This window comes from Echiichthys vipera (genome assembly GCF_963691815.1).
Source record: "Echiichthys vipera genome assembly, chromosome: 22".
NCBI lineage: Eukaryota > Metazoa > Chordata > Actinopteri > Perciformes > Trachinidae > Echiichthys > Echiichthys vipera.
The window spans coordinates 20107287-20126619 of NC_139847.1; the positions used below are offsets into that span (position 1 = coordinate 20107287).

At 42.5% G+C, this 19333-nt stretch overlaps 1 protein-coding gene across 3 annotated transcripts in view; it reads right to left on the minus strand.

Moving 5' to 3' along the window:
- Positions 1 to 5515: 5515 nt before the first annotated feature.
- Positions 5516 to 19333, minus strand: part of rtn3 (reticulon 3) — a 36608-nt gene continuing 22790 nt past the window's right edge. For all 3 annotated transcript variants that reach the window (XM_083937602.1, XM_083937601.1, XM_083937600.1), the window contains 6 exons: positions 18642 to 18849; positions 17243 to 17381; positions 13776 to 13845; positions 11273 to 11319; positions 9210 to 9268; positions 5516 to 9115 (listed from right to left, as the gene is read on the minus strand). In XM_083937602.1, coding sequence (XP_083793728.1) covers positions 9067 to 9115; positions 9210 to 9268; positions 11273 to 11319; positions 13776 to 13845; positions 17243 to 17381; positions 18642 to 18849 — 572 coding nt within the window. In that variant the 3' untranslated portion in view covers positions 5516 to 9066. The remainder of the gene's footprint in view (positions 9116 to 9209; positions 9269 to 11272; positions 11320 to 13775; positions 13846 to 17242; positions 17382 to 18641; positions 18850 to 19333) is intronic.

A 19333-nucleotide genomic window follows, 5' to 3' on the forward strand; every position in this document is an offset into this window, starting at 1 on the left:
GAAATCGTGAACTTCTACTACATCTTACCACCAAAGTGGCCGTCAGTAACAGCATATCTCAAATCCTACCAATTCTAACTTTGACGTTATTTTGTGCCATGGACCAATAGCAAAGTGTATTTTGTTGTCACACTTTGTGGTCTGAGCAGCCCACTAGACTGAAACAGGGCTTTAGATATCAAAATTCTTCATTTGTAGTCATGGCATGTGCTGTATACCTATTATGATCTTTCAGGTCCTAGGAGGGGGCCCAGGGCTTGTTTCTGGTCGGGGCCTGAGTCTCACGCTCTCAGGAAGTTCCAATCAGTCTTGGGTGAGGCCGAGGTGAATTAGTTTTAGGAGAATGTGTCTGAAGACACAGCACTTTGTCCCCAAAAATGTACTAAACCCCAGCTTTCCTTCTGTACAGCCAACTGAATGAGACTGTGGTTGATGTTATTGCTGAAGACAATGAATGGCAGCGTGCAGTCAGTGAGTTCACATTTCTCTAGTCTATTTAATTCATGTTTACAGTGGATTCATCCATTCTAATGAGATATGTTATCTCTCTGTCAGTCTGCATTGTTGCTACACCGGCCTGCATCCTCTCCATCATCTACGACTCCTCTGAGCTCAAACTGCACAAAAAGAATATGTAAATATATGAAAAAAAAAGAATTATTTTTCCTTTATACAAGCACTTTTATGCACCCTGGTTTCTACAAAGCGTGTTTGTAATTATGCCCAGTTTTCTACGTCACTCAACAAAGACTTTGTTCTTCTACGGAGAACGGCTCGTTGGACTTTTGCTTTGAATCGTTTGCTTTGGTACCGCTTCATGTTTTCATTCACTGTACAAAATGTATGCAACAGAAGACGTTGAAGAAGAACTCACTCAAGAATAACGGCTGTCAGAGAAAAAAAGAAGTCTGCCATAAAATATCACATCTTCACCTGGAAAATGTAACTCAGGGATTCTGTTTTCATCAACAAGCATTTCATCAGTAATCTTTGAGGACATCTGGAGATCCGTGTGTCAGCTTTGGTTGTATCGGTGATGCTAAAGACAACAGAGCATTGGGGCTGCTGTTAAAACTAAAGGTGAGATAGAGAAGAAAGTCAGAATGTTAAAAAAAGATAATGATATTATGTGCAAACGTCATTTTTTGAGAAAATTGTTATATTTGGGGAATAAAGTCAGAATATTATGGAAAAATGGAAGAACAAAGTTGGACAAAGTAAGAATAAAGATGACATTGTGAAACAAATGTCATAATGTTGTAAAAATAAACTCTTAATATTTTGAGGGAAAAGAGAATATTTGCAGAATAAAGTCCTAATAGTACAAAAAGAGGCTGTGATAAAGACAAAGGTTGGAGAAAGCATCTGATTCCATGTAAACTAAAACATGCACACATTGTACAGTGCCCCTGTTACTCTGCTGTCCGTCGACAGAATTTGCTCAGTTTTTGATACTAAATGTAATAATGAAGTAAAACTCTCCCACTGGTCCACTTTGGCCCCCACATCACTCTACCAGAGTTCTGCTATAGCACTTAATTATTTAAATGAAGTCACAGTGATGAATGACAGAACATGTGATGACTTGTTTGTGTGTGTGTGTGTGTGTGTGTGTGTGTTTATACTGTCGTTTTTCTCCACTCTCCTCTCGTCCGCTCACCTTTCATTTGTACATGGCTCACGTGTGTGATGTGCATTCTCTCCTCCACCATCTTTGAATAAATACTCAACACCGTGACGCTGCCTGCTGTCAACATTTATTGTTTGTTTGTGTTTTTAAGATGCAATGAAGAGAAATGTAATGCTACATTAAAAAAAACAACCCTAATCTGAATGTCCTGGTGTCCTTATACATCTGGCCATCTAGTGAACCCCAAACCTTTTCCCCATACACACTCCTGTCATTGTGAGCGTCAGCAGATAAAACGTGTACACCAGATAAATAAAAAACGATCAAATGTGATCAAAGTTCATTGGGACGCTTTAAGAAACAGAAATGTGTTTAACTTAAATATTCTAATTATCGAATTAATGTAAGCAGAAAACCCTGTAGGTAATTAGGATGTTTTGATTTCAACATTAAAATGAAATGCAAAAGTGGGAGCCACTTTCTAACAAGTCCTAAAGTGTCATTCCGGTGCAAAATCATCCCAGGGTCTCTTTCGGCATTACATTCATCAAGTCAGCCATCGAGACAGTTTTTTTGTGTATGAACTATTAACGGAGAAATCCTGGAGAGTTTCTAACAGCCGGACGTGGCTAACAGTGATTAGCTCGGGGCAGTACGGTGAAGGCATTCAAAGGTCTTTTTTAACCACTAATCCTGCTGAAAATAACAGCAAACCTCTGCAGTAGCATGAGAAGAGTCCCTACACAGAAAACAAAGCACCAATGGGCTCCTTCCTTTGGGATTGACTTTGCTAATCCACTTGAATGGACTCTACTATGAGAGGAGCTGGTACAGGGGCCAGTAGGTACGTTTTTAAAACACTCTTTAATAAACTCTGGGTTCTCTAACTACGTTGTTAGTGTTTTGATTTCTGTGTAGGGACTCTTCTCATGCTGCTACAGAGGTTTGCTGTTATTTTCAGCAGTATTAGTGGTTAAAAAAGACCTCTAAATGCCTTCACCGTGCTGCCCCGAGCTAATCCCTGTTAGCCACGTCCGGCTGTTAGCGACTCTCCAGGATTTCTCCGTTAATAGTTGTTACATGAAAAAAACTGCCTCGATGGCTCATTTGATGAATGTAAGTGCAGAAAAAGACCATAGGATGATTTTGCAGCCTTTGGGTTGCCAGGTTGTGTTTATCCTTCTTTTGGCCTGCTCTCCAGTGGACAGAGTCTGAGCACAACACACGTATTAACAACTTTTAACAATTAATTATATTGTTTATTAGCATTACTACTGCAGACTTGATAAATTGTTGTAAAAACTATATTAATGTCCTTTGTAGTGGTTAGCACTGTCGCCTCACAGCGAGAAGTTTCCAGGTTCGCATCCCGGCTGGGGCCCTTCTGTGTGGAGTTTGCATGTTGTCCCCGTGTCTGCGTGGGTTTTCTCCGGGTTCTCCGGTTTCCTCCCACAATCCAAAGACATGCAGGTGTTCGGTTCATTGATGACTCTTAATCACCCGTAGGTGTGAATGGTTGTCTGTCTCTGTTCGTCTCTATGTGTCCTGTGATAGACTGGCGTCCTGTCCAGGGTGGACCCCGCCTCACACCCGATGTCAGCTGGGATCAGCTCCAGCCCCCCGTGACCCCGACAGGGACGAGAGGCTGAAGATGAATGAATGAATAAGAGGCATATTGGCAGTGTTTTATAGAATATGGTCCCTCATCTTTAAATGAACTAGAGTGCACCTGCTGGTGTGATGAATAGTACACCCACATGATCAGAACACAGCCAATCAAACGGCTCGGGACCATGGTTCCAGCTCTCGACCCGTTCCCTTGATATCAATAAGCATTTATTGTTATTCAAGACGACCAATTTAAACCTTTAATGTTTGACATACCAGAGTAGCTGGATTTGGATTGACAGGATCTATTGGTGGCTGGTTAAAATAAACCTGGATTAGTTAAACCAGTTTAAAGAAAGTAATCCTGATCCAGTCTCCAGTGAGGTCTACATCAGCTCTTATACTGAAGGGCACTGTTTGGCCTATCCATGGGATTCCAGCTAAAATTATCCTGAGATTTATTTGACACCTAACCTTCTGTCAATAAACTACACTGTTGAAAAGATTGTTTCCTTGACAACAGTACATTTTAAGCCTGGTTTAAACCATAACAAATAATAACCATGGGTTTGTGGACTACGCATATGAAGTCAGGAATTTGGAATTTTGAAATGGACATTTTTATGCAATCAAGACAATTCAATGAAGTGAAAACATACTTTACCACTGACAATACCCCAAAATAAGTTCATGGCTATTGTGGATATGTATGTGTGTATGTGTGTATGTGTGTATGTGTGTTTCTCGACACTTACATACATCAAATAAGCCATCAAGACAGTTTAAGTGTATGAACTATTTACGGAGAGATCCTGTAGAGTCACTAACAGCCGAATGCGGCTAACAGTGATTAGCTCAGGGCAGTACGGTGAAGGCATTCAAACGTCTTTTTTAACCACTAATGCTGCTGAAATTTACAGCAAACCTCTGTAGCAGCATGAGAAGAGTCCCTACACAGAAAACAAAGCACCAACAACGTAGTTAGTGAACCCAGTTTATTAAAAGAGTGTTTTAAAGACTTACCTACTGGCCCCTGTACCAGCTCCTCTCATAGTAAAGTCCATTCAAGTGGATCAATAGGAAAATGTTTACTGAGGTAATAAATCAAGTGAGAAGTTCAGGCTCATTTTCTCATTGACTTCTATACAAACAGACTTCTGTTTGGAGCCAGTGAGTCGCCCCCTGTTGGAACTTAGAAAGAATGCAGGTTTAAGGCACTTGGCCATTGGTGAATTTCCGTCCATTGTTTGCTTTTCTATTTGACAGTTTAAAAACACTGAAGTCTACTGCAGCGGTTATCCACGGCACCACCCTGCTGTCCTGGAAATGATTCATGTTCTTCTGCAACATCGAGGCTAGCACTTCAGTCAGGCTGCAGGACTCCTGGACTGTCTGTGAGTCCAGGCTGGAACACCACATAGGCTTTAAATGGGCTGTCAGTGTGCATGTGCCTGTTAACATTAATGGTTTTAGTTTGCCCGCCTGGTCTTAAATTAGAAACTATAATCCTTTCTCCACCCAAACTCCATAATAGACAGCAGCCTGGAGTCAAATCTTCTTATTTTAGATATTTCATCTGGACGCATTTTTTAATCCCCCGTCCTCCCACACCGCAGGAATGCTGGGTAAATATATGGCTTGTTTTTCTCAAGGCCCTCGATGCCCTTTACCCAGAGAAGAGAAGAGATCCACCGAGCCACAGTCCTTTGACGTGTTTTTATTAATTTCACTTTGACATCAGTACAGAGACCACATACTTTTTATTGTTTGTTTTTTACAGTTTTCTTCTTTTTTTCCTGCAACATCTTTCCCAAAGCTTCAAAAATCAGAACCAAAGTCATAGCTAATACAAAACAGAGCTGATGTTAGTGAACAACGTCTAGAAACCAGTAAAGAGTCCGAAGCAAAACAAGACTCTCCAGAGACAGAAACAAAGGTCAAACACACTCCTGCCACACACTCCCATACCCGATGAAAACAAGGACACGCAGGAAAAGGAGAGAAGCAACATGCTCGAGGGAATGGGTTTTTTTTTCACGTTAAATATATTACACTCTAAAGAAATAAGCCAATAGGAAGTTACAGGTGCTGTGCATATGGAAAGCTCATTCGCTCTCATAGTGCCACACTTTTGGGGGTCAGACTGACGGGAACGTCACAGTCAGTTCAACCAAAATCATTTCAGATTAAATTCGGCGTCTCTGAAGTTTCCCCCTCCACCATGACAGAGGCCAAGTCCCTCCACTTCTGTTGACCAGAACAGGACTTTATTTTGTAAAAAAAAGTGTGTACGGTAGAGACGAATAATTATTTGATCCGTTGTCTGAATTCTGGACAGGCAGACGTGTGTGTTTTTGTGATTTAATCTGAATAAATGCAAACCAAACGATACTAATGTGCTCCTGTAGCTCACACGGAGTGACGCTTTTATGAAAATTACAACTTAAAGCTACAATTTGCAACTTCTCCACATTCAGATCAATAAACAGGATGCATAAGAATCAGTCTCAGCATAGACGCCTGGTTCCCCCCTCCCTCACTCTCCGTCTGCTTCTTTAGCACCTTTCCAGATGCTGCTTACCTCAGCCTCAGGCTAACTGACAGCTCATCAACATGAGTGCCAAGCACCAGGGCCGGAACCTGCCCAACGGAGGGCGCGGGGCGGCTAACCGCTAGCATCTTAAACAGAAAAGTTGCATATCCCGGCTTTAACACCCAGAGTCTGAATGAGGTGGCATGCACGAGGGGTCGACCGGTCCATTGGCGAGGAGATCCCAGTGAGACGACACAGTGGAGGGCATGCACGGGGCGGAGCGCTCCACCAGGGCAAACATTCAGTACACAGGCAGACGTAGTTGGAGTAGTTACTGCATTAAGAGGCTGTTGGCTATTCAGGGGATATTTACTCCGTGCAAACCTAATGTGGGGTGCGATGAAACGACAGCAACACTAACACACGTGTCATTTCCTTCTGTAGATTCATCCCTTAAAACAATACGGAGACGGAGCAGTAGTGCTGACATAGGACTATGGTTTTTACTGAGTTCAAAAACACCATTGAAACAGTCACGAGTAATAATCATATGAAACAAAAGTCAGGGTCAAGAATATGATACAGCCTATATAAAGGGTGAGAATCGGCTTCCAGCTTGCACTATGACATGCGCTTCATGGCAGTCAAAGAAAAGGAACAAAGTGTCAAACAGAGCTCTAGAATAATAAGCACTCTAAACCAAAACCTCTTCCATATCCCCAGCTACACTCTTTATTCAACATTGCTACACAAAGCCCTTATCTGTAAACATCCTCTCAGGTCACTGTTGAGGTTTGTACGGAGTCAAAAATGTGCCAAAACAACAGTTATAGGCTTTAAACTGTGCCGAACGACTAAACATTAAAGGTTGAACATGGAGAATGAGCAGAACTCTGCCATTTAGTGTCTCAAGATCGTAGTCGCAACAACAAAAAATAATTCCAGCAGTCGGGTTGCCAGGTTTGTTACGTTGAGTGTGTCGGTGATCAGCCTGCTCCATGTCAGTGATGTATCATACAGGGTAGCGCTTTATTTAGACTAATCAATGAATTTACAACAGTATTTAATGTTAGCCAGACTTTAACTGGAAGTCTTTCTTTGAGTGCTGTGGAATCCATTAACTAGCTCTCAACTCAACACGATTCTTGTTTCTGTAGCCTAACAACAGACAACCCTGGCAACCAGCAACGCTATTGGCTGCTACAACGTAAACAGAAGGTGACAGAAGGCGTGTTCCCATTAGGGTAAAATGTGGCCGCTCGGAAAGTTTCAGGGCACTCGATTCAGGAGACTCTGGAGGTGACGCATCACTCTGAATGGGTTTAGATCGCCGGTGATCAGCTGATCAGTGATACAGAAGTCCATGCAACGGAGCGCCGCTCTTCCTCAGAGTGAGAAATACAGAATAGTTTGAAGTGGCCCGTATGATTCACAATGTCAACTTATGTACAAGTAACATGAAACACACAGGCCACCTTAAAGATTCGGTGCGCTGTAAAAGTGTTTGTGACCCCGCTGCAGTGTTGCTCTCCCACAGGGCCACAAACCGCTGCTTGAGCATCTCACACAGAAATTAGGGGGGTAGACCCGCCTCATTCCTGGTATTCCACCTAGAAAGTCAGTCAAACCAGTCAAATTCAAAAAATTTTTTTAATTCAGACTAATTTTTCTTTTTTTTAAGGAAAAGCAATACTTTCATTCTGTACCCCTCAAAACGCCCTGTGGTGGATTAAATATATTTAAATATAGCTTTTAAAAAAGATTGGACATATTCAACCTTTAAGGAATTGACACATTTAAAAAGCTAGCTCAATTTAATTCTCCATTTTCATGTTCACACATCATAGTGGAATAACAAAGTTTGCCAAGTATTTCATTTTAACTAATTTAATGTGTGTGTAGTTTATTTCACATAGAGACTTTTCATCCAGAGCCGTCAACTGTATCTCTCAATGTTCACTGCTCTGCAGGGAGCTACAAACCTGAGTCTCTATGTATTTTGGTGGCGGAACATATCCTCTAAAAACACCAACAGCGAGCTGGGAAGCCATTTAGAGATTTGGGGTGCGATAACACATCAGAGAGAATCTCTTAAATGATCAAACAATCAGGAATTATTTCTCAGGAGTCCTCACAGACCTCCAGTTTAAACTTATGAAGCTCAATGACACTTAACATAACTCTTACAATGCTGTGGTCAAGCTACTAGGGAGTCAACGCAGCCATCCTATAATTAATATCAATAATAGTAATAAGCAGTGATGAGAATAATAAAAATGTACAAGTGAAAGTGAGACCTGAAAACTGGCTTGAACAGGTGCGACAAAAGGAGTTAGGACTGCTGTAAGTGAGGGAACCTTCCTTTGATATAAAAAGCGAGGCTAATGTGTTCCATACAGCAGAGAGAGAGAGAGCCTGGGGTTGTCTTAACGTGTATGTACATACAGAAAACTGTTCCAAAAATGCATCTGATCCAGAGGGTGAACTAGACCAAATTATCACAGCTGGCTCAGTGTTCCAATCCTTTTATTTCAGCCTGCTCATGGCTTTAAAAAAACAAAGGTTCAGTGCATTGCAGAAACTTACATACAGAAGTGCCTGGAAGGTGAATGGAAACTAACTCAACGACAGGCCGGTCGCTAACAGCTAACAGCGTTACCAGCCTCCAAAATGAACTCATATCTATCCACATAACAGCTGCAGAGCAAGAGCAGGATAAGACTAGCCACAATTACACCCAAAAGGTTGGTTTATTCGGTTTTTTTTTAAACATTTTCTTAACTTTCTCATCTTTTCCAGCTTAAATGATCCATATACCTTAAGGGAAATGTGTGGTTTAAAGTACAGACATTTGCTTTTTTTTCCCGTGACATAGACAGCCATCATCCACCCCTGCTCGCTGTACACGACGAAACCAGGTCATAGATTCAGTCTAGTTCACTCGACCCTGCCTCCATTTCCCTGTGGCGCGCCCACTGACAGTCAGGGTCCGCCGCGGCGCTACATCACTTACTCGCTAGCGACGCGCTTCCTGTCTGCACAGGCACAGTTTTTTTTAATGCTTGCAAGTTAAGCTGCGCAGTAGTTTTACATTGAATATCGAGTAGCTCAGAGATTTTTCTACCTAGCAAGGTTCAGTGTAGTAGGGTGATGATGGTTGATGGAGTAGGGAGGAGGAGTTAGACTGGGGGGGACGGGGGTTATCTGGAGAAAGGGGAGGAGGAGGTACGAGGGTCTAAGATGCTGATGGAGATGAGGATGATGGTGACTTGAAGGTTTCTAATCGGTGGGTTGATCATTCAGTTTTGCTGCGCTTCACAGCTCCGGGAAGTTTCTCTTGCAACCTGTGGGAGAAAAGCAAAATGGGTGTTTGAACATCAGAGAAGTGTACACTGATCTCATCCAGAACACACTCTACTGATTCTCAGATTCACTTACTTGGCCATTGTGGTGTTGACTTGAGTGCGTATCAGGTCAATGTACTGATCAATCTGGGTCTAGAAGGAGAAACGATGAGGGAAGGTAAGCATCAGTCTGGGAAAAGAACTCTTATTACTTCAAATCAGCAAAGGATCACTTTGAACTAGCAAAACCTACGGGCTACAGCTACGAGCCACTCGATCAGGGTGGAACCAAACACGAGTTATGGAACGCCCTCCACTCTGGTTCAAGCACCACAGTTTGAACCGGCCGGAGCATTTCGATCAAAGATAACTGGGTTCAGAACCTGAAAATAGATGGGTTTTTTTTCCCAGTGTGAACCGGTTCAGCGTCAGTGGGCGTGCCAATCAAAAGACAGAGCAACGCAGCCCTCTTCTCCGGGGGCGTGACCAATAAATGACATGAACATGTGAAAGGAGACGTGCTCTGAGTGGATGAGAGCGATCAGAGCAGAGGAGAAATACAGTTCATCAGATATGTGTGAAGATATTCAGTGAATGTACAGCAGCTAAAGTTTTCAGTTTGAGAACAAATAAGGACCCGTGGAGGAGTCCTGTGTGTTGTTTCTGCTGCAGAGTGAAGTAATGGATGTCAGCTCCGGCGACTCCGGCCAGGAGACAAAATAAAAGGGTCTCCTCCTGTGATTTCTGACCAGGAACAGCTAACACTGAACTACTCTAGGATATTTTATTGTGTTTCCTTTTAGTGAAATGCTTTGAATGAATTTAATTTTAAACAGTTAACTACGTAGTGTGTGTCTGGAGCTTTTATTTTGAAAAGTAAGAACAGAAGAAGTCAAGCTATCTGCGCTGCTCTTGTCGAGGTTAAAGTAGAGAAATAGTTTTCCCTCTGCACGCATCACGCAAGTAAACAGCACAATGTGATGAGAGAGGAAATCACCAACACTCAAAACAACAACTTTCACAAGGAACTAAATAAGGAGCACTCCACATAATGGCACATTCAGGTCATCTATGCGCCCCAGTAAGGGTACGTCAACACGATCGAAAACCTCCATCGTTCTTAAAAAGTTCACACACACCCGGCTCAAGAAATATGTACGTCCACAGGAAACCAGTGAAACCGACACAAAACGCCGGCTGCGTGTGGACGGGCCCTAACCCACAACACATCGGGCTCACTGCACACAATACATTTACTGCCGTTGTGCATTGTACACGCCCTCATATTGATTACAGTGGTAGGTACAGTACTACCAAGGTTTAAAGAATTCTGAACAGAGCCGATTTAAAAACCCGTTCCCTGTCAGCGATAAACACTATGGGTGAGTGTTGGACTCCACCAAGAGTGCTGCTTATCAACTCTGTTTCATAGGGAGAAGAGTGAAGACTTTGGTGAGATCAGGATCAAATATCTGCTTCTCTGATGGTGAGGTTCTGGTGGTTCATGCTAGGACAGGTGGTATAGACACAGTGGATATTCTATCAAATATAATAGTTCAGAATAAATCAAGAATTAATACATTGTTCTACAATTTTGATCTCCACGGTGTAAACCAGATTGATTTATTTTCTGACTCATGTTCTGTGCAACTGATCCTGAATCAGCTGCCAGAGACAAATTGAAAAGTTCTCAATAGTTCAAGGCTCAAGACCAAGACATGTGCAAGTCTGCAAAAAAGTGGACTTGACAAGAGACCAAGAACAGACTCAAGTGCTACAGCCCGGCCATGAGGACATTAGTGTACGCCTCGACTACTTTGACCAGCAAATGACCCAAACAAAACTCCAGTTCATGGAGTCGATGAGTAAAATCCCCTCAACACAAACTTCCCATTTCATATGATGTGCGTGGACATGATGCTGACGGCCCCTTTTATTTGACCCAGCAGTGGAATGACTTCATATTCTCAGCAGCTGGACACTGCAACAACAAGAGGGACGCAGAAAGCCTGCAGTGTCTGGAGTCATCCAGTGAGCTCACTGCTGATGGGAACGTTGGCTAAAAATGGAGTCATCACTGCTGCCGGCAGGTCTGACACTGACAGTTTGTCTTCTGATATGGTCATGGGGACTGGGGACAGAGGGGCGCACTCTCACCTTGTTCTTCTCGTAGACAGGAGGCACAGCGAAGAGGAGGATGTCAGCTGGAGAACACAGAGAGTAGACAGGTTACTAACACAACAATACAGATTTTACAATCACTAGAGGAGTCACTGAATTTGCCTATATGGGTTATCCAGTAGGGTTCCCCCAAGGGTCCATTTTGGGGCCCTTTTTATTTTTCATTAGATTTAATAATGATTTACCCAGTTATTGTTTAGATGTTGATGTCCAGCTTTACGCTGATGACACTGTCATTTTTACTGAAGCAAAAAATCCTGAGGAGGAATCACGTGTACTCTCAACAGCTCTTACACACATGGCTCAATATATTTGTCGAAGCAACCTTCTACCGTTACGGTTTCTCAATCTGGCGTGTTCTTGGGCACAGAAGAGTAGGAAGTTGTTAATGAATTTAAATACCGATAAAAATAGACTCCAGACTCTTTCAAAAAGTCATGTTAAAATGATATCCAAAAATATGAAATGGAATCTTTATAACTTTAAGCAAATCAGAGGATGTCTATCAGATGCAGCTGCTATGGTGTTTCTGCACTCAATGATACTCTCACATCTGAGCTACTGCATCAGCAGCTGCTCCGTGTCGGGTTCCACTGAAACCTGCTGAGCTTCTGTTCAAAAAGGAACTCAAAAAAGACCTTTCTCTTACCATCATTGCAACATCTTAGAGAAATAGGACTTAGTGAGTTTTAATCATTTCTGCTTCATTTATAAAGTACTACATGGCCTGTCTCCACCGCCACTTCAAGAGTTGATTAAATACAGACAGACTGGGATCACCAGAGCTGTTGTAAGGTTCCTTTCAGAAAAACCTTCAGCCATTATGCACTATCGATTAAAGGTGGTGCATTATGAAACACACTACCCCCAACTATTAGGGAATGTGCCACTCTGGCTCCTTTAAGAGCCAAGTAAAGGTGTGGCTTAAAGCTAACCAAACGTAGAACCACCTCTAACTGTATGCTACCATACTAGCCCAGTAGAGTCTTTAAATTAATTGTGTCTTTGTTTTAACATTTACTAATGGCTTTTTCTGTTTTTCTTTTTGTCTCTGCTCTATATAGCAAAATTTAAGTTTGTATATCCTTTGTCATTTTTTTCTTCTTCCTTTTCTTGTAACATCCACCTGCCTTATGGACTTCAGATGGAAATTATCCCCCGGTCTACAATCTGGCACATTTACGTGTACTATTGTATATGTTCATTAATGTGCATTGTTCAGAAATTAAAAAAAAATAAAAAATTAAGATGTAAATGTTGGTTACTAATCAGAAAATACATGTCTTATTTAGATACGTTTCCATTTTCTGCATTTACACAATTTCTCATTTATTTAATTATTGATTTTTGGTGACTACATTGGAATTCCAGTTATTTCTTTTTTTTAAATTTGATTTGATTAATTGTGGTTTGTGGTTGAAGATGTGATCAGTGACACTAAATATTATTCTCAGTATTAAAGCATAATACTTTGGAGGCAGCCATCTAGTTCTTCTTGTGAGTAATGGCTGTAAGACAGGGCTGCCCAATCCTGATCAGGTGTGTTGGAGCAGGGAGAAACCTAAAACCTGCAGGACAGTGGCCCTCCAGGAGCAGGACTGGGCAGCCCTGCTGTAAGATTTAAAGAGATTGTTATAAAACTTGTTTTCTTTTGGCTGATATGTTATGTTATTATCTTTGGGGCCAGTTGCTTTGACTGATCCTTTTTTAACTAATGGGGAAATCTTTTTTTTTTTCCCAATCATCCTCTGTAGATGCAGTCTTATAAAATGCTTCACATCTTTCTACTTCTCTCTCAAGCTATTGTCTTTGCTAGCACAGTATTAGCTGTAACTGAAAAATATCTTATGAGGCCTTAAACTGAAAAAATGAAAAGGAGAAAGGGTGAAGTCTTTAGGTGGAGTCAAACTGTTTGAGCACAGTGGAGTTACTTCTCTGAGCCATCTCGTCAACCCACTGCACGTCGCTCGTTGGCCTCATCAAAACACCCGAGGGTCATTCTGGTCTCACAAAGACTTCGGACTGCTACTAATACATGTTTTTTCTGCCCTAGCACGATATGGTGTTATGTTTGCCTTGTTCGAAAATATCAGCAGCCTTAATCTCAATCTGTAGACTCTTGGAAGGCCTTGGGTCCTTATGCAAGTCTGAACAATGCACCGTAACAGTTTCCACCTTGGTCCCAAAGTAAAACTCCATAACTCTCCATGAATACATTGAAGCTCTTCGACCTATATTTGGTCCGTCCCAGTTTGTCAAAAGTTGCTTGGATCGGCTGAAGTGAAACACTGCAACAAAGCTGGGAAACAAGCCCAGAAATAACAAACTAGGCCATACGTATGTATAACATTTATACACACAGAAATGTTAAATACTTTGAATGTGAGCATTTCAGAATGTGTCAAAACAGAAACATCATTGTTTTCTGAAATCTGATGAATGTGAATGAGGCCTGAGTGTTGGTTCCCACGGTGCTTACCCAGGATGAGAATGGTGATTCCATTGAAGACGGCTCCTACGTAGGTGAACAGCCACATGACCACGGCCAGCTGGGGAGACAACGACAAAGAAGGTGAAGCATTTCTACCACGCGGGCACCTTCACACAGGTCCACAGCGTTACTACCACAGGGTCACACTCACCACTGCTGTGAACACTTCTTTCTGCTGTTAACTCACTTATCATTTCCACTTACTTTGCCTTTTTTTTTTAGCAAACCCTGTTAAGTTGCAGACTGACTCAGCACTTCCTGCATATGTTTAAAAATAAAAGCCCATCACAAAATGGGAGGGTTTATGCTCTTGACTCCCTTGAAGGCTTTTAATTTGAAACATTGGTTTGAAGTTATTCCCTGGAAATTAAGAATACCATTTCTACTCATTTTTTAAACTATTTTAAAAATTAGGTAGTTTAGGTATGATGACTGCCTATGATAGGGGTGTTGAGGGCTTTCCAGGCTGATCAGAGTGGTGAGGGAGCAGTGGAGGCGTCTGGGGCTTTGTGTCGCTGATCTAACTCCTCTGTCAGGCTCAGATACGGCTCACAGTACGATATGTGGACTGAGTATTATTGCTGCTTGGCTGACGGTGACACTGACAGTGGCTCTGCTCTGATGGCTGCTTACTATAATCTGATAGGCCAGATGCTGTTGCCCAAGTCCAACATAAGTGACACTGTTTTCCCCTTCCACACAATAACAGTGTTGCGGAGTTCAGTCCTGGGGTAAAACCTTGTGTAGCACTACAACTGCTTAGAATGGGAATTGATGAGGTTTTATTGCCAACGATGTCATTATTGATTCTGCTTATCGGTGCAATGCTTAATTGACTCCCTTTTTGATTCCTGATCAATTTTATGTGTGGGGAAAAAAGTGGGCTTAAGGCTCATTTATGCTCCATATTAGAGACAGAGCCTTCTGTCCGTATGCGTATGTGTCTCTACATTAGAGACACATACGGATGGAGCCTCTGTCCATACTCTGGTACATTTGGTTCGTATTTTTGTCTGTATCCTGAAAGCTAACGGATGCGTACAGATATGGATCAAACACTGCCCCAGTGCAGTGTTGGCACTGGACACAAACAGCACTGTGAATATCAGGAGCGAGCGAGTCATTAAAAGCCCAGACGGACATCCTGAAAAACTGAAAATCACGTTTGTCATCAATTTCTCTGATCCGTCAAACCAACGTCTGGAATTCTCCGTTCACACTCCGGGACATATTTAGTGTCTCACAGACCAACGCTGCCTGCCATTTTGACAACAGACGCAGGATCGTTGTCTCCTCTGTCGTCATTTGTTGATGTAAAAAACGTTTTTTTAAACTAAACTTTTTAATCTGAGCGACGCCCTCCAGAGGAGGTTTTGCTCACTCCAACATAAAGGAGGCATGAAAGCATGAGGGCAGAGAGGATTAGAACGTTGATAACGTATGTCTCTATTTACGCACAAAATGGGAGCAGAAATGAGCCTTTACACAGGTGTTCAGCATCAACACGACGGGTTTATGATCTCTGATTATGAACACGACGGGTTTATCATCTCTGATTCTGAAGAGTGCATGTGTGTGGTGCCAATGTTAATGACATTATCAAGGATATTTACCCTGGGAAACGTGCTGCTCAAATACATGAGACTTCTAGAATTTAAGCTGGATTGATAATGATTCAGATGGATCGGACAATTTGAAAACAGTTCTCAACTGGAACCGGTTCTCCATTCCTATCCCTAACAACGGCAAGAGTTTACATAAGTGAAACAAAAGCAGCTTTAAGCCCCCATGATCCACCCATGCAGGTGTCTCATGCTGCCTGATCCGAGCTCTTGGGTCCGTGTGGGTGTGGACTGACTGAGCCTGACTGTCAGCTGCTGGTTTCTCCTGTTCGTTTGTTGCACCTCTCAGGGAGGGGCCACTGATACATTTACCTTTCTTGTTTGTGTACATAGTTTGGTGACAGCTTCCACAGCTTGATGGAGGATGGAATGAATGAATTTTTTTGTATCGGTTCAGGCTGCAGTTTGGCATTTTGAACCGTCTGACTGAAGGAACAGTTGAAATTCTGGGAATGTGTGTTGGCGGGTTCAGAATCTTGTGTGCCTCCATGAGCACATACTTCATATAAAAAGGAGAAGATACAGGGTTCCTACACATTTTCTAGTTCTAAATTCCAGATTTCCAGACTCAAATTTCCAGACTTACATACGTATTGTAGCTCAATGAACTCCAAACTGTGACATGTTCAACACAGAACATTCTATTCAAGCTAAATGCTGAAAGAGTGAAATGAATAAGTGTGAACCTGTAACTCTACAGACAGGAACAGTAGAGATGGATCATTAAATGAATAAGTGAACCTGTAACTCTACAGACAGGAACAGTAGAGATGGATCATTAAATGAATAACTGTGAACCTGTAACTCTACAGACAGGAACAGTAGAGATGGATCATTAAATGAATAAGTGAACCTGTAACTCTACAGACAGGAACAGTAGAGATGGATCATTAAATGAATAAGTGAACCTGTAACTCTACAGACAGGAACAGTAGAGATGGATCATTAAATGAATAACTGTGAACCTGTAACTCTACAGACAGGAACAGTAGAGATGGATCATTAAATGAATAACTGTGAACCTGTAACTCTACAGACAGGAACAGTAGAGATGGATCATTAAATGAATAAGTGAACCTGTAACTCTACAGACAGGAACAGTAGAGATGGATCATTAAATGAATAACTGTGAACCTGTAACTCTACAGACAGGAACAGTAGAGATGGATCATTAACCAGGAACTACAGAAGGAAACACAAGTCTGTGCTTCAATGGCTGAAAATTTGGTGGCTTTGTCTGTCACAATGGTGAACAGTAACCATGGTAACCTGACACCATTCTACAGCCAGCTTGATTAGTTTCATATCATCTACAGGTCGGCTGTGTTGTGTTAGTAATTTGATTTATATATATTCATACATTTTATTTTAGAAAGTGAGATAATAGCCTGGAACAAATGCAAACTGCTGGTGTAACAAACTCCATTAACCCTCGCTTTGTTATCAAGTCTTTACTTGATCATGGCCGAGGCCCAATTGTGGACCACAGTGAGACAGATGTGTTTGAAGACCCCTGGAGAAATGGTGTGACCTGATTAGAAGTTTCGATCTGTAGTTGTTGTGTTCTAAGCCATCTGTTTGAGTGATATTCTCTGACTAATGATCATCCAATAATAGGATAACTACTGGGGTTTTAGATCACATTCTGACTGTAATTTGACTGATTTCCCCCTAGTGCTGAGTTACTACAGGACCGATCAGAGCTATGAATAGACTGCACCCTGGAGAGGCGTCTTTGTGGGACAGAGTGGGAATAGATTCCCATTATAAGCTGACTAAATGGTCAAAACCCCGGATGACAGTGGACAATGACTGAAGGTCAGAGCGGCTCACCTTCAGGGAGTCCACGAGGTCCTCGACCAGAAAGAGGCGGCTCATCTGCTTCAGGGCTCGGTTGATGTAGGTCAGACTGGCGTCCACGTGCTTGCGGAAGGTCTCAGGGGGGATGCTGACATCCTTATCTATCAGTGCTCTGCAGAGAGGGAGGAGGAGGCGGAGAGCACAAAATTAGGCTAAGTGTCCTGGCTGCAGGAAAACATACAGAACCAGTCTGTGGTGAAAGACATGATGAGGAAACTAAGAAGAGGCTTTCTTTTTTTTTCTTTTCTTAAGAGCTTAAGAAAGAAGAGCCTCACCCCACGGTTAAGAGTGCTGTTCATTGGGGTGTTGATCAAGACTAATGGCTCAATGATTACTTGGGCAAGTCTAGACATGTCTTACTTTCAAAACTCACTTTCTGGTCCATAATGTTTAGAAGTGAGCATGACGTTTTGAAACTGAAGAGAAAAAGACCCACCATGGAATTCTCAAATGTATTTAACTCAACTGCAGAGGGGAGGGCCTTGTTTTAGAGCAGGAACAGCATTTACGGGCAGCAGCGTGAGTATGACTCGACTCAGCTGTTGAGATGATGTGCTACTAAGGGCCCACACAAACGCCGGTATTTTTGAAACTGTGTGTTTCTCTGCACGGTTCGTGCTTCCATCCACACATAACTGCAGTTGGTGCTCCTGTCCAAGGTGAACTTTTTGGAAAAGTCTGGTTTCAGCAGTCATGTGTGAACAGGAAAACCAAGGAAAAATGCAATTTCCTGTCGACATTGTTTGACGTCACACTGTGCGACGGTGAACAGTAAGTTGTATCCATGGAGACTTGTGGAGCACTCTAGACTTGCCCAGCTGAGTTTGGATTTTACAGTTTCATGTGGACGAAGATATTTTTATCTGTTCGTGTGGATTGGACCTAAATTTACCACATGAGCCATTACTGTCCAGTAGGGTTGTGACGAGATATCACACCCCGAGATCTTGTCATATTAAAATGCTACGATATTTCTCGTCAAGGTGAAAAGTTGTCTTGCGATATCAATTTGTAGGTGGCTAAACGCAACAGAGTGACAGATAAGACAGGAACAATATGTAAGCACTGTCAGAAGATAGGGCCGTCAGCACTGTAACACAAACACCTTAACACGAGGGCCCCCGCGGCATATTTAACATCAGGCTATAAGTTACAGGTACAGTGTCGGCAGGTTAGCGGCCCCGAAGCCTCCGTATGAGACGAGATGCGACACAGATGGTCTCTGCTGTCTTTCAGCAGCTCCTGAGCAGAGTGACAGCGGGTGGATAACCTGCCTCACCAGCCGACTGACAGACATTTACTAAACCAAAATAGTTTTCATGTCGTCTCCATGGGAACAAATCAACAGAAGTTCGAGAGCATGTGGTCTTACTTGAAGGGGTGTCCGTCGCTGGACTTCTGCACGGCCTGGACCACAGACTTGTAGATGCGGAAGGTGATGGTGACGCAGAGCAGGGCCAGCAGCAGGTAGGAGGCCACGCTGATGACGCTGAAGGCTGCCAGCGACAGCAGCATCAGCATGGACAGCCCGAACACCACGCCCGACTTCTTGGGGTCTCGCCAGTGGATCAGATCCTTAACTGCAGAGAGGTGGTCAAAGGGACGGGGTTAGACGGATACTGGTCGTTTACACATAAGGAGTCCAGAAACCTGGAATGACCTTGTATTGTTTCACCACAGTAAGTCTATTTAATTAATTGGCATGTATTTAAGAAAAAAGTCAAAAATGTCTGATTCCAGCTTCTTAAAATGGTCCTGGTGTCTTTTCTCCTCTGTCACAGTAAACAGAATCTCGTTGAGTTGTGGACAAAACAAGACATTTGAGGACGTCATCTTGGGCTTTTGGAAACACTGATCCACATTTTTACCATTTTATAAAGCAAATGACTGATCGATTAATGGAGAAAATGATCGACGGATGATATTGACAATGAAAATAATCGCTAGTTGCAGCCCAAATTTAGTGTCTACTCACACTTGGCCCAGATTATCTGAGCAGTGCTTTAGCGTGATCGTCCCCCCCCCCCCCCCTCTTCCCGCGGCATGATTGCTTCTTGCTTATGC